At 45.5% G+C, this 12,348-nt stretch overlaps 1 protein-coding gene across 3 annotated transcripts in view; it reads right to left on the bottom strand.

The window, feature by feature from the left end:
- Positions 1 to 2,510: 2,510 nt before the first annotated feature.
- Positions 2,511 to 12,348, bottom strand: part of NEK1 (NIMA related kinase 1) — a 344,019-nt gene continuing 334,181 nt past the window's right edge. For all 3 annotated transcript variants that reach the window (XM_063920623.1, XM_063920622.1, XM_063920624.1), the window contains one exon: positions 2,511 to 3,771. In XM_063920623.1, coding sequence (XP_063776693.1) covers positions 3,758 to 3,771 — 14 coding nt within the window. In that variant the 3' untranslated portion in view covers positions 2,511 to 3,757. The remainder of the gene's footprint in view (positions 3,772 to 12,348) is intronic.

The raw sequence follows: 12,348 nt of genomic DNA on the forward strand, positions 1-12,348 counted from the left end.
TTATATTGTATGCACCCAACAAGTTGGGCGCACCTGCTTCTAAGCAGTCGATTGCTCGTTGGATTTGTAACACAATTCAACTTGCACATTCTGTGGCAGGCCTGCCACAGCCTAAAACTGTAAAAGCCCACTCCACAAGGAAGGTGGGCTCATCTTGGGCGGCTGCCCGAGGGGTCTCGGCATTACAACTCTGCCGAGCAGCTACGTGGTCGGGGGAGAACACGTTTGTAAAATTTTACAAATTTGATACCCTGGCAAAGGAGGACCTGGAGTTCTCTCATTCGGTGCTGCAGAGTCATCCGCACTCTCCCGCCCGTTTGGGAGCTTTGGTATAATCCCCATGGTCCTTTCAGGAACCCCAGCATCCACTTAGGACGATAGAGAAAATAAGAATTTACTTACCGATAATTCTATTTCTCGGAGTCCGTAGTGGATGCTGGGCGCCCATCCCAAGTGCGGATTATCTGCAATACTTGTACATAGTTATTGTTAACTAATTCGGGTTATTGTTAAGGAGCCATCTTTAAGAGGCCCTTTCTGTTATCATACTGTTAACTGGGTTTAGATCACAAGTTGTACGGTGTGATTGGTGTGGCTGGTATGAGTCTTACCCGGGATTCAAAATGCCTCCCTTATTGTGTATGCTCGTCCGGGCACAGTACCTAACTGGAGTCTGGAGGAGGGTCATAGGGGGAGGAGCCAGTGCACACCACCTGACCTAGTAAAGCTTTACTTTTTTGTGCCCTGTCTCCTGCGGAGCCGCTATTCCCATGGTCCTTTCAGGAACCCCAGCATCCACTACGGACTCCGAGAAATAGAATTATCGGTAAGTAAATTCTTATTTTATTGAATATACATTAGTAGTTGTTTTTCGTTAGTAGGTTATGTTAATTATTTATGTATTTTGGAGTGTTGTACTTACTGTTTCCACGTAAGGGCGTCGTTCCTGGAATCCTGCGCTGACTGGGCCCAGCCTGCGTTTCTTCCACAGCCACATTGGGTGTTGTTGTGGAGCCTTCAGTTCTTGTATCAGGCACGATGTTTGCCTCAGTGACAAAGTTTCCGTCTGTTGTGTGTCCTCATCCTCATCAAGTAACAGCAAGGACTATGGTAGGGACTGAGATAGTGGCACAGGATCTGGAATGGATTCCGCAGCACAGGACTGGCTTGTTTCCGCCACTGGTACCTGCCTTGTTTCAGCAGCTGCGATGCTTGATGACAAGCTCACCGGAGTGGCAAGTGCTGTGTGGCCAAATATACTGCAACACTGCTCGTAGTACTGCCACTCAATGCGGCCAGCTCCACTCCTGTTCCTGTTATGATCATGTATTTTATGAAAGTTACCCTTAAGGGCCTTCAACTTATTAATAATTTGCCCTGTTGTACGCTGGAACCCAGCAGCTTCAAGCATTTTAACTATGTTTTTATATATGAGGGCATCCTTGACTGTCCCAGTAATTTGTCTGCAGATTTCCTCATCCCCTCTGATCCTTAGCAGCTCCCTTACCTCTTCATCACTCCAAGTAGCCATTGTATAATGTATTTTCACTGAAAATGCTTCTAAAGCCACTCTCATGTGTCTCCTGTGTTTAACAACCAGTTTCCTGGTTCTGCCTGGTGACATCACACATGGAGACACACATGGAGACAGCCTATCACCTTCTGGGGCTTGCAAATACCGTTTCAGACCCTTTCACACTGCACAATGAAACGGGTCTGAAACGGGTAGGACCCTGCTTTTTTACGGTTTCAAAATACTGGTATTTTGAAAACGGTAAATTGAAGATGACCCTTTCACATCGCAGCTCGAACCGTTTAGGGAGCCTGAAAAATTGGCAATTTACCGGGTTCAAGTTGCGGTGTGAAAGAGGTATTACTGTACCTGGGTGACTGGATCCGATGGCCAGCATTAGTAAGCTTCAGCTTATGCAGGCTGGATGGTGCCTAAAAACATTGTGAATCGTGACCGATGATCACAATGGTGAGCCGAGGCTGCGTCCTCAGACGCATCACTTGGATCTCGCAAATGCAAACAGCAAAAAAAAAAAAGAAGAAAAAAAAAAAGAAGCTTTCCTCAGTTCTGTGTATAATCTTTAACACACTGTAGATCAAATAATCACACACAGTGAGCTTCATCTTAAGCTGGGTACACACTGGAGAGCAGTCGGGCCAATTTGTTGTTTCTTAATAACAAATCGTCTGTGTTGCTCAGTGTGTACAGGTGATTAAGCACTCCTGCGGAAGCTAGAGATGGACGCTAGGTTTGATGCGCTGCACATCAAACCTAGCGATATTGCTACAACCTTGTTTATGCTAATGAAGGATGGAACATGATTGTTCCGTCCTTCATAAAACTAATACCAGTGTGTACACCGAATCTGGGCTCAAGGTCATTTGTTCCGATGTCGGACTGAATGCCCATCGCTCCAGTGTGTACTCGGCTTTAGTGTCATTTTTCTAAAATGTCCCTAGTAAAGCATACAACAGCTTGATAAATAAGGACAAAGTGATATTAGAAAATTACAGCACATCTTTATTTGAAAGTTAGAAATAATATACATATCAACTTTTAGTTACAATATCGTTCAACCTTTATTTTTTGTTTCTTAATACAAGCAGAATCTCAAGGCCCATACCCACTAGTTCTTTACATGCATCTTACTAGCAATTTCAACACTAGTAACATGCATGTAAATAGTTACAACACTAGAAACCACTGTTCCTAGTGTCATCACTACGGCTGCTACAAGAATGACCTACAGTAGTAATGCGTAGTGTTATGGCTTTGCTAGTGGGTGCTTAACTTTACAGGTCACTCTCCAAGAGATGAAAAGATAAAGATAAAATAATGAAAGTTTACATATCTGAAGAGTCATAAACATCTTTTATTGTATGCGTCCATCTGATTAAACAAACTTATGATGGTGTATTTTGTATTGTTACTAATGTGAGACTCTTTGACAATGTCACAATACATTTTTTTTTACTAAAAAAAACAAAACAATTAAACAAAATTAAGGCGTTGTTGTTATGGTAAATAAACATGTTACACATCAGAAACTTGAAAACAAAAATGGACGTAAATGACAAACGTAAACTAGAACAAAAGCTTCTATCAAAATAAAATTCTTGAACTAAGTCTATAAATTTGTGAATATTTCTAAAGTAATAATTTACTTCCACAGTAACTACAGATAAATAGCTAGATACGGGGCATGTAAATAACCCATAACAGATGAATACTTTAGTGAAGGAAACAAGCACTGAAACGCATCTTGTAATTGTGTTTTCCCTCAAAAGCACAAGGAAACAGCAAACCAGAGCATTAATATTGGCTGGAAAATGGATTGTCTGTTTCTTGTGATTCTGGCGACAATCAAAGTTCTTGACGTCAGTAATAAAAGATCAATATATTGGCGACATTTGTACACTCATATTTAAGCTTTAATGTGACAACTGATCAACAAATAACAAAATAGAAATATATAGAAAAATGATAGCTCTGTTGGTCTGAGCTAAAACCATTCACGTTCACTATTTTTATAATAAAACATTAATTGAAGAATTACATTCCGTACACATAAGTCATAAATGTAACATTGATGAACATGTACAGATGCTCTGTCTACATGCGGATAAAAAATTATCATATTTGTTAACAATATTAAGGTTATGGAAGAATGGATACATGTGATACAAAGAGGTCCAGCTTCTTTTCTAGCAGCAAAATGTTGAATATGAAAATCCTGAGTTGTATTTATTCATCATTGTCTAGTGGAAATAAAAACAGAAAAAATAATTAGCACACAAGTAAATGGACTCGTCAGCGATGCAAGTTCTGGAAGCATGTACAGATAGAACACCTCTGTTTTACACTAGTGCACAGCTCATTCTTATGCTGGGCATGGGTGAGGATTATTAGAGCGACACTAAAAAAGGTGTACAGTCAATAGGTCTACCACTAATGGCAGACATGCATTTAGGTTGATAGGGTCAAAATGTCGACATAGACTGTTATGGTTTTTGGGTGTCTTGTCACTTTTGTGCCACAAACAAGCCCCTATAGTGTACAATGTTCACTTGCCATGCTTCAGGCAGGATACTATTCCCAATCATAGTCCACATGGATGGTAAAGTATGAAAATGTTGAAAAAATGTAAATAAACAAATCAAACGTTTGTCGACTATATCTGTGTCGACCTGTTGACCATTTGAACTATCTACGTTTTGACCCTGTCGATCTTTTGACCCTGTCGACCTATTGCATGTCTACCATTAGTGGTTGACCTATTGACTGTAGACCTTTATAGTGTAGATCTATAGACTTGATACCCTGGGCATACACTCTTCAGCTGTTGGTCCAATCAGCCAATCATTATCTGATCAGGCCAATGATCAGTCTGCCGGACAAACTGAAATCAGCCAGCATGTTTGAAGGAGCCAATAATTTGCCAATCAAATCTGGCATTGTATGCGCCAGACATTTCTCCTGTTCCTTCACAAGAGAGCCATGGGGAAATGTTTCTTCTCCACTGAGGGAATGTAGATATTGTGGCCGTGCACTAGAAATATCTAAGTGTATGGCCAGGATATCTGGTGGGTGTCAGCTTGTCAGACAAAATTTCTGTCAGTCTGACACTTTTATCTCAGTGTGTATGCCAAGCCACTTGTATAAGGTTTCATCAGGCACTTCATGACATACGCCCAATAGTACTGCTCGCCCTAAAGAGCAGGACTAAATCTGTAGAGATTATGGTATCCTTTATTTATAGGACGCTACAAGGGGTCCGCAGCACCTTACAAAGTGCATAAACAGAATGACCAAAAAAAATAAACAAGTGATTTCCAGTACAGAACACTGCAGGACATGGACATGGTTTATAAGCATTGCTACATCAGCAGTCATAGTACTCAAATAAGCAGCATGGCGGCAGAACCCAAGGGTTAGGTGCCATCAGGGTCACACCGGCCTGTCAGGGGGCTGGGGGAATACCCAGAGAGCCCCACTGTCTAATAGCGCCGTCCACTACGGCAATGTTATACCACCGATGGTTTCTCCCCATCGATGGTAACAGTGGACCTAATTTGTTTTCCTTTTTCATGCTTGCACTGCACCTCATAGCTACTAGGCCGTCCGCTAATAACCCTGTGCCACGGCACTGGCATCTTACAGTTCAACAAAACACACACGAACAGACAGTGTGTGATGTGTGCAGGATGGGCTGGCTCTGGCCCGCCTTGCTTACTTGATAATGGCAGAGCTCATCTGTTAGTCAGCAGTCCATCTCCACCTCCAGCTCACTCACAGCAGCCGCCACCCCATATGTGCAGAAGAGACTTTGGCCGCTGATTCTGTTTAGGACATCAGCACATGATAAGTGTCTTCTGAGCATGTGCGAACCTCTGACAGTAGGAAACATCGATGGTACATTTTTTTTCATCGATGGTGGGCACACCTAATCAGAAGGCTGGCTGCTGGACTCCAGAGCGACTAAATGGAGAGCAGGGCTGGGGATTTGCAGAATCCCATTGCTGCTCCGCAACTGAGCAAGCACTCTCATTTGGGTGAAGTCTTGTGCTTGTACTAATACTCACTGCTCCTCCTGTTTTCAGTCTACCTGGTACCCCAGCTGGAGCTATGAGGTGGAAGCAGCGCAGGAGACTGACTGTATTTGTGTTACGGTGCTCTGCTGATACATACAGTGGGTCCAAGGCTACGCGCAAAGCTGACTGTATACAATACAGGATATTTAACATACAGGGCTGGCTGCATATAGTAGTATGTTAATATTAACATACAGGACTGGCTGTAGACACTATTCATTTTAAAATACATGGCTGGTTGTATATAGTATATTAATAACACACAGGGCTGGCTGTATACAGCATATTTAACATACAGTGCTGTCTGTATACAACAGTTTATACTATCATACAGGGGTGACTGTATACAGTATATTGTATTATTGCTTATGGCCCCTGTGCATAGATTACCAGCTAGCCTTGTGTTTTCCTTCTGGACTGTTTTGGACCTAGGCATAGATACACATTGCAGTTGGATTTAACTACTGATTGAGAGCCTGCTTGAAGTATTATAGAGAGGTGGAGAGTATGATAGGGAAAGAGTTCCAGAGGTAGGAAGCAGCACAGGCAAAATCTTGAAGGCTGGATTGAGAGGAAGTAATCAGTTGGGGAGAGGCGGCATTCATTTGTGGAGTGAAATGGGTGGGTGGGGAGTGTGAAGGGAAGTAAATAGGAGTTGATTGGGTGAGAGCAGTGTAAGAAGTTTGAATTGGGTTCTGAAGGGGAGCCAGTGTAGGGCGTGCAGGATAGGGGAGGTATATGTAGTACTTTTGGAGAGAAGATGAGTTGGGCAGCAGCATGGAAGACAGACTGGAGTGGAGAGAGGTGGGTGGCCAGATAAGAGAAGGTTACAGTAGTCCAGTCTGGAGATGAACATTGAGTGGATGAGGGTCTTTGTTGCCTCCAGGATGAAAAAGGGTCTTGATACTGGAAATACGTTTGAGATGGAAATGGCAGGACTGTGAAAGGTACTAAATGTGTGGCCTGAAGGAGAGGGAGCAGTCATGGATAACTCATTGCAGGGTAGAGAAGAATTTTAACAGTTATTTTACAAGCTGTGCTAGAGTTCGATAAAGTGGAGAAGCTGCTCATAGCATCCAATTAGCTTCTCTCTCCAAGATGATAAACCACCCCCATACAGTTGGGAAAAGCTGTTCAGTATTTGTGGGCTACATGCACAAGCAGCCAGTATTTACTCTGCATGCAAACGTATTGCAACATGGTTTGTTAAAGTGCAAAGTTACTCTTTTCTTTGTGCTTTGCTTCTAATTATAAATAACCCCCCTTAAATGCCAGCAATCAGCAGATCCCACTGCTTATATCATAGTAATAGCAGCAGGTACTTGCTGCTGACTTATGAAACAAATACTACTATATTTCCAAACCGCAGCTGTGACACCAGCAGTGTGTTTTGTATTTATCCATCTATTAATGTGAATTATATCTCTCTTCTCACGCAGTACAGTGACTTTTCCTTTGGTGACTAAGTGAATCTAAGGACAATGCCATATGGCGAGAGAACCATCATAATTAAACTTTGGAAAACACTATTTTCACGTTTTGTCCTATAACATGCTGCTTAGTAGTGTGTAATAATAAGATTTTACTCACCGGTAAATCTATTTCTCATAGTCCGTAGTGGATGCTGGGGACTCCGTAAGGACCATGGGGAATAGCGGCTCCGCAGGAGACTGGGCACAACTAAAGAAAGCTTTAGGACTACCTGGTGTGCACTGGCTCCTCCCTCTATGACCCTCCTCCAGACCTCAGTTAGGATACTGTGCCCGGAAGAGCTGACACAATAAGGAAGGATTTTGAATCCCGGGTAAGACTCATACCAGCCACACCAATCACACCGTATAACTCGTGATACTATACCCAGTTAACAGTATGAAATATAACTGAGCCTCTCAACAGATGGCTCAACAATAACCCTTTAGTTAAATAATAACTATATACAAGTATTGCAGACAATCCGCACTTGGGATGGGCGCCCAGCATCCACTACGGACTATGAGAAATAGATTTACCGGTGAGTAAAATCTTATTTTCTCTGACGTCCTAAGTGGATGCTGGGGACTCCGTAAGGACCATGGGGATTATACCAAAGCTCCCAAACGGGCGGGAGAGTGTGGATGACTCTGCAGCACCGAATGAGCAAACTCTAGGTCCTCCTCAGCCAGGGTATCAAACTTGTAGAATTTAGCAAATGTGTTTGACCCCGACCAAGTAGCTGCTCGGCAAAGTTGTAAAGCCGAGACCCCTCGGACAGCCGCCCAAGAAGAGCCCACCTTCCTCGTGGAATGGGCTTTTACTGATCTAGGATGCGGCAGTCCAGCCGCAGAATGTGCAAGTTGAATCGTGCTACAGATCCAGCGAGCAATAGTCTGCTTTGAAGCAGGAGCACCCAGCTTGTTGGGTGCATACAGGATAAATAGCGAGTCAGTTTTCCTGACACTAGCTGTCCTGGAAACATAAATTTTCAGGGCCCTGACTACGTCCAACAACTTGGAATCCTCCAAGTCTTTAGTAGCCGCAGGCACCACAATAGGTTGGTTCAAATGAAAAGCTGATACCACCTTAGGGAGAAACTGGGGACGAGTCCTCAATTCTGCCCTATCCATATGAAAAATCAGATAAGGGCTTTTACATGACAAATCCGCCAATTCTGACACACGCCTGGCCGAAGCCAAGGCCAACAGCATGACCACTTTCCACGTGAGATATTTTAATTCCACGGTTTTAAGTGGCTCAAACCAATGTGACTTTAGGAAATCCAACACCACGTTGAGATCCCAAGGTGCCACTGGAGGCACAAAAGGGGGCTGAATATGCAGCACTCCCTTAACAAATGTCTGAACTTCAGGTAATGAAGCCAGTTCTTTCTGGAAGAAAATCGACAGAGCCGAAATCTGGACCTTAATGGAACCCAATTTTAGGCCCATAGTCACCCCTGACTGTAGGAAGTGCAGAAAATGGCCCAGCTGAAATTCCTCCGTTGGGGCCTTCCTGGCCTCACACCACGCAACATATTTTCGCCATATGCGGTGATAATGGTTTGCGGTCACTTCTTTCCTAGCTTTAATCAGCGTAGGGATGACTTCCTCCGGAATGCCCTTTTCCTTCAGGATCCGGCGTTCAACCGCCATGCCGTCAAATGCAGCCGCGGTAAGTCTTGGAACAGACAGGGCCCCTGCTGCAGCAGGTCCTGTCTGAGCGGCAGAGGCCATGGGTCCTCTGAGATCATTTCTTGAAGTTCCGGGTACCAAGCTCTTCTTGGCCAATCCGGAACAATGAGTATAGTTCTTACTCCTCTTTTCCTTATTATCCTCAGTACTTTGGGTATGAGAGGAAGAGGAGGGAACACATAAACCGACTGGTACACCCACGGTGTCACTAGAGCGTCCACAGCTATTGCCTGAGGGTCTCTTGACCTGGCGCAATATCTTTCTAGCTTTTTGTTGAGGCGGGACGCCATCATGTCCACCTGTGGCCGTTCCCAACGGTTTACAACCTGCTTGAAGACTTCTGGATGAAGTCCCCACTCTCCCGGGTGGAGGTCGTGCCTGCTGAGGAAGTCTGCTTCCCAGTTGTCCACTCCCGGAATGAACACTGCTGACAGTGCTAACACGTGATTTTCCGCCCATCGGAGAATCCTTGTGGCTTCTGCCATCGCCATCCTGCTTCTTGTGCCGCCCTGTCGGTTTACATGGGCGACTGCCGTGATGTTGTCTGACTGGATCAGTACCGGCTGCTTTTGAAGCAGGGGTCTTGCCTGACTTAGGGCATTGTAAATGGCCCTCAGTTCCAGAATATTTATGTGTAGGGAAGTCTCCTGGCTTGACCATAGTCCTTGGAAGTTTCTTCCCTGTGTGACTGCCCCCCAGCCTCGAAGGCTGGCATCCGTGGTCACCAGGACCCAGTCCTGTATGCCGAATCTGCGGCCCTCTTGAAGATGAGCACTCTGCAGCCACCACAGCAGACACACCCTGGTCCTTGGAGACAGGGTTATCAGCTGATGCATCTGAAGATGCGATCCGGACCACTTGTCCAACAGGTCCCACTGAAAAGTCCTTGCATGGAACCTGCCGAATGGAATTGCTTCGTAGGAAGCTACCATTTTTCCCAGGACTCGCATGCAGTGATGCACCGACACCTGTTTTGGTTTCAGGAGGCCTCTGACTAGAGATGACAGCTCCTTGACTTTCTCCTCCGGGAGAAACACTTTTTTCTGTTCTGTGTCCAGAACCATCCCCAGGAACAGTAGACGTGTCGTAGGGACCAGCTGTGACTTTGGAATATTTAGAATCCAACTGTGCTGTTGTAGCACCTCCCGAGATAGTGCTACCCCGACCAACAACTGCTCTCTGGACCTCGCCTTTATCAGGAGATCTTCCAAGTACGGGATAATTAAAACTCCCTTTTTTCGAAGGAGTATCATCATTTCGGCCATTACCTTGGTAAATACCCTCGGTGCCGTGGACAGACCAAACGGCAACGTCTGGAAATGGTAATGACAATCCTGTACCACAAATCTGAGGTACTCCTGGTGAGGATGGTAAATGGGGACATGCAGGTAAGCATCCTTGATGTCCAGTGATACCATGTAATCCCCCTCGTCCAGGCTTGAAATAACCGCCCTGAGCGATTCCATCTTGAACTTTAATTTTTTTATATGTGTTCAAGGATTTCAAATTTAAAATGTGTCTCACCGAACCGTCCGGTTTCGGTACCACAAACATTGTGGAATAGTAACCCCGTCCTTGTTGAAGTAGGGGCACCTTGACTATCACCTGCTGGGAATACAGCTTGTGAACTGCCTCTAGCACTGCCTCCCTGTCTGAGGGAGTTGTTGGCAAGGCAGATTTGAGGAAACGGCGAGGGGGAGACGTCTCGAATTCCAGCTTGTACCCCTGAGATACCACTTGAAGAATCCAGGGATCCACTTGTGAGCGAGCCCACTGATTGCTGAAGTTCTTGAGACGGGCCCCCACCGTACCTGGCTCCGCCTGTGGAGCCCCAGCGTCATGCGGTGGACTTAGAGGAAGCGGGGGAGGACTTTTGTTCCTGGGAACTGGCTGTATGCTGCAGCTTTTTCCCTCTACCTCTACGTCTGGGCAGAAAGGACGCGCCTTTAACCCGCTTGCCTTTCTGGGGCCGAAAGGACTGTACCTGATAATACGGTGCTTTCTTTGGCTGTGAGGGAACATGGGGTAAAAATGCTGACTTCCCAGCTGTCGCTGTGGAAACGAGGTCAGAGAGACCATCCCCAAACAACTCCTCACCCTTGTAAGGCAAAACTTCCACGTGCCTTTTAGAATCTGCATCTCCTGTCCACTGCCGAGTCCATAATACTCTCCTGGCAGAAATGGACATTGCACTTATTTTAGATGCCAGCCGGCAAATATCCCTCTGTGCATCTCTCATGTATAAGACTGCGTCTTTAATATGCTCTATGGTTAGCAATATAGTGTCCCTGTCTAGGGTATCAATATTTTCCGACAGGGAATCTGACCACGCAGCTGCAGCACTGCACATCCATGCTGAAGCAATAGCTGGTATCAGTATAATACCTGAGTGTGTATATACAGACTTCAGGATAGACTCCTGCTTCCTATCAGCAGGCTCCTTTAGGGCGGCCGTGTCCGGAGACGGTAGTGCCACCTTCTTTGACAGACGTGTGAGCGCTTTATCCACCCTAGGGGATCTTTCCCAACGTGACCTATCCTCTGGCGGGAAAGGGTACGCCATTAGTAACCTTTTCGAGATTACCAGTTCCTTATCGGGGGAAGCCCACGCTTCTTCACACACTTCATTCAATTCCTCAGATGGGGGAAAAACCACTAGTAGTTTTTTCTCCCCAAACATAATACCCTTTTTTGTGGTTCCTGGGGTAATATCAGAAATGTGCAACACATTTTTCATCGCCGCAATCATGTAATGTGTGGCCCTATTGGAATGTACATTAGTCTCATCATCGTCGACACTGGATTCAGTACCCGTGTCGACGTCTGTGTCTGCCATCTGAGGTAGCGGGCGTTTTAGAGCCCCTGATGGCTTTTGAGACAGCTGGGCAGGCACGAGCTGAGAAGCCGGCTGTCCCACATCTGCTATGTCGTCAAACCTTTTATGTAAGGAGTTGACACTTTCACGTAATTCCTTCCACAAGTCCATCTATTCAGGTGTCGACCCCGCAGGGGGTGACATCACATTTATCGGCACCTGCTCCGCCTCCACATAAGCCTCCTCATCAAACATGTCGACACAGCCGTACCGACACACCGCACACACACAGGGAATGCTCTGACTGAGGACAGGACCCCACAAAGTCCTTTGGGGAGACAGAGAGAGAGTATGCCAGCACACACCAGAGCGCTATATAATGTAGGGATTCACACTATATATACAGTGATTTTTCCCTTATAGCTGCTATTAATATACAGATACTGTGCCTAAATTTAGTGCCCCCCCTCTCTTTTTTACCCTATGAAGTCTGGAAACTGCAGGGGAGAGCCTTGGGAGCGTCCTTCCAGCGGAGCTGTGAGAGGAAATGGCGCCAGTGTGCTGAGGGAGATAGCCCCGCCCCTTTCTCGGCGGCCTTCTCCCGCTTTTTTATGGAATATATGGCAGGGGATTTTGCACATATATAGTCTTAATGACTATATTATGTGTTATTTTGCCAGTAAGGTACTCCCCCCCCCTTCCCCCCCCAGCGCCCTGCACCCATCAGTGACCGGAGTGTGTGGTGTGCATGGGGAGCAATGG

This window comes from Pseudophryne corroboree, chromosome 1 (assembly GCF_028390025.1).
Source record: "Pseudophryne corroboree isolate aPseCor3 chromosome 1, aPseCor3.hap2, whole genome shotgun sequence".
Classification (NCBI taxonomy): domain Eukaryota; kingdom Metazoa; phylum Chordata; class Amphibia; order Anura; family Myobatrachidae; genus Pseudophryne; species Pseudophryne corroboree.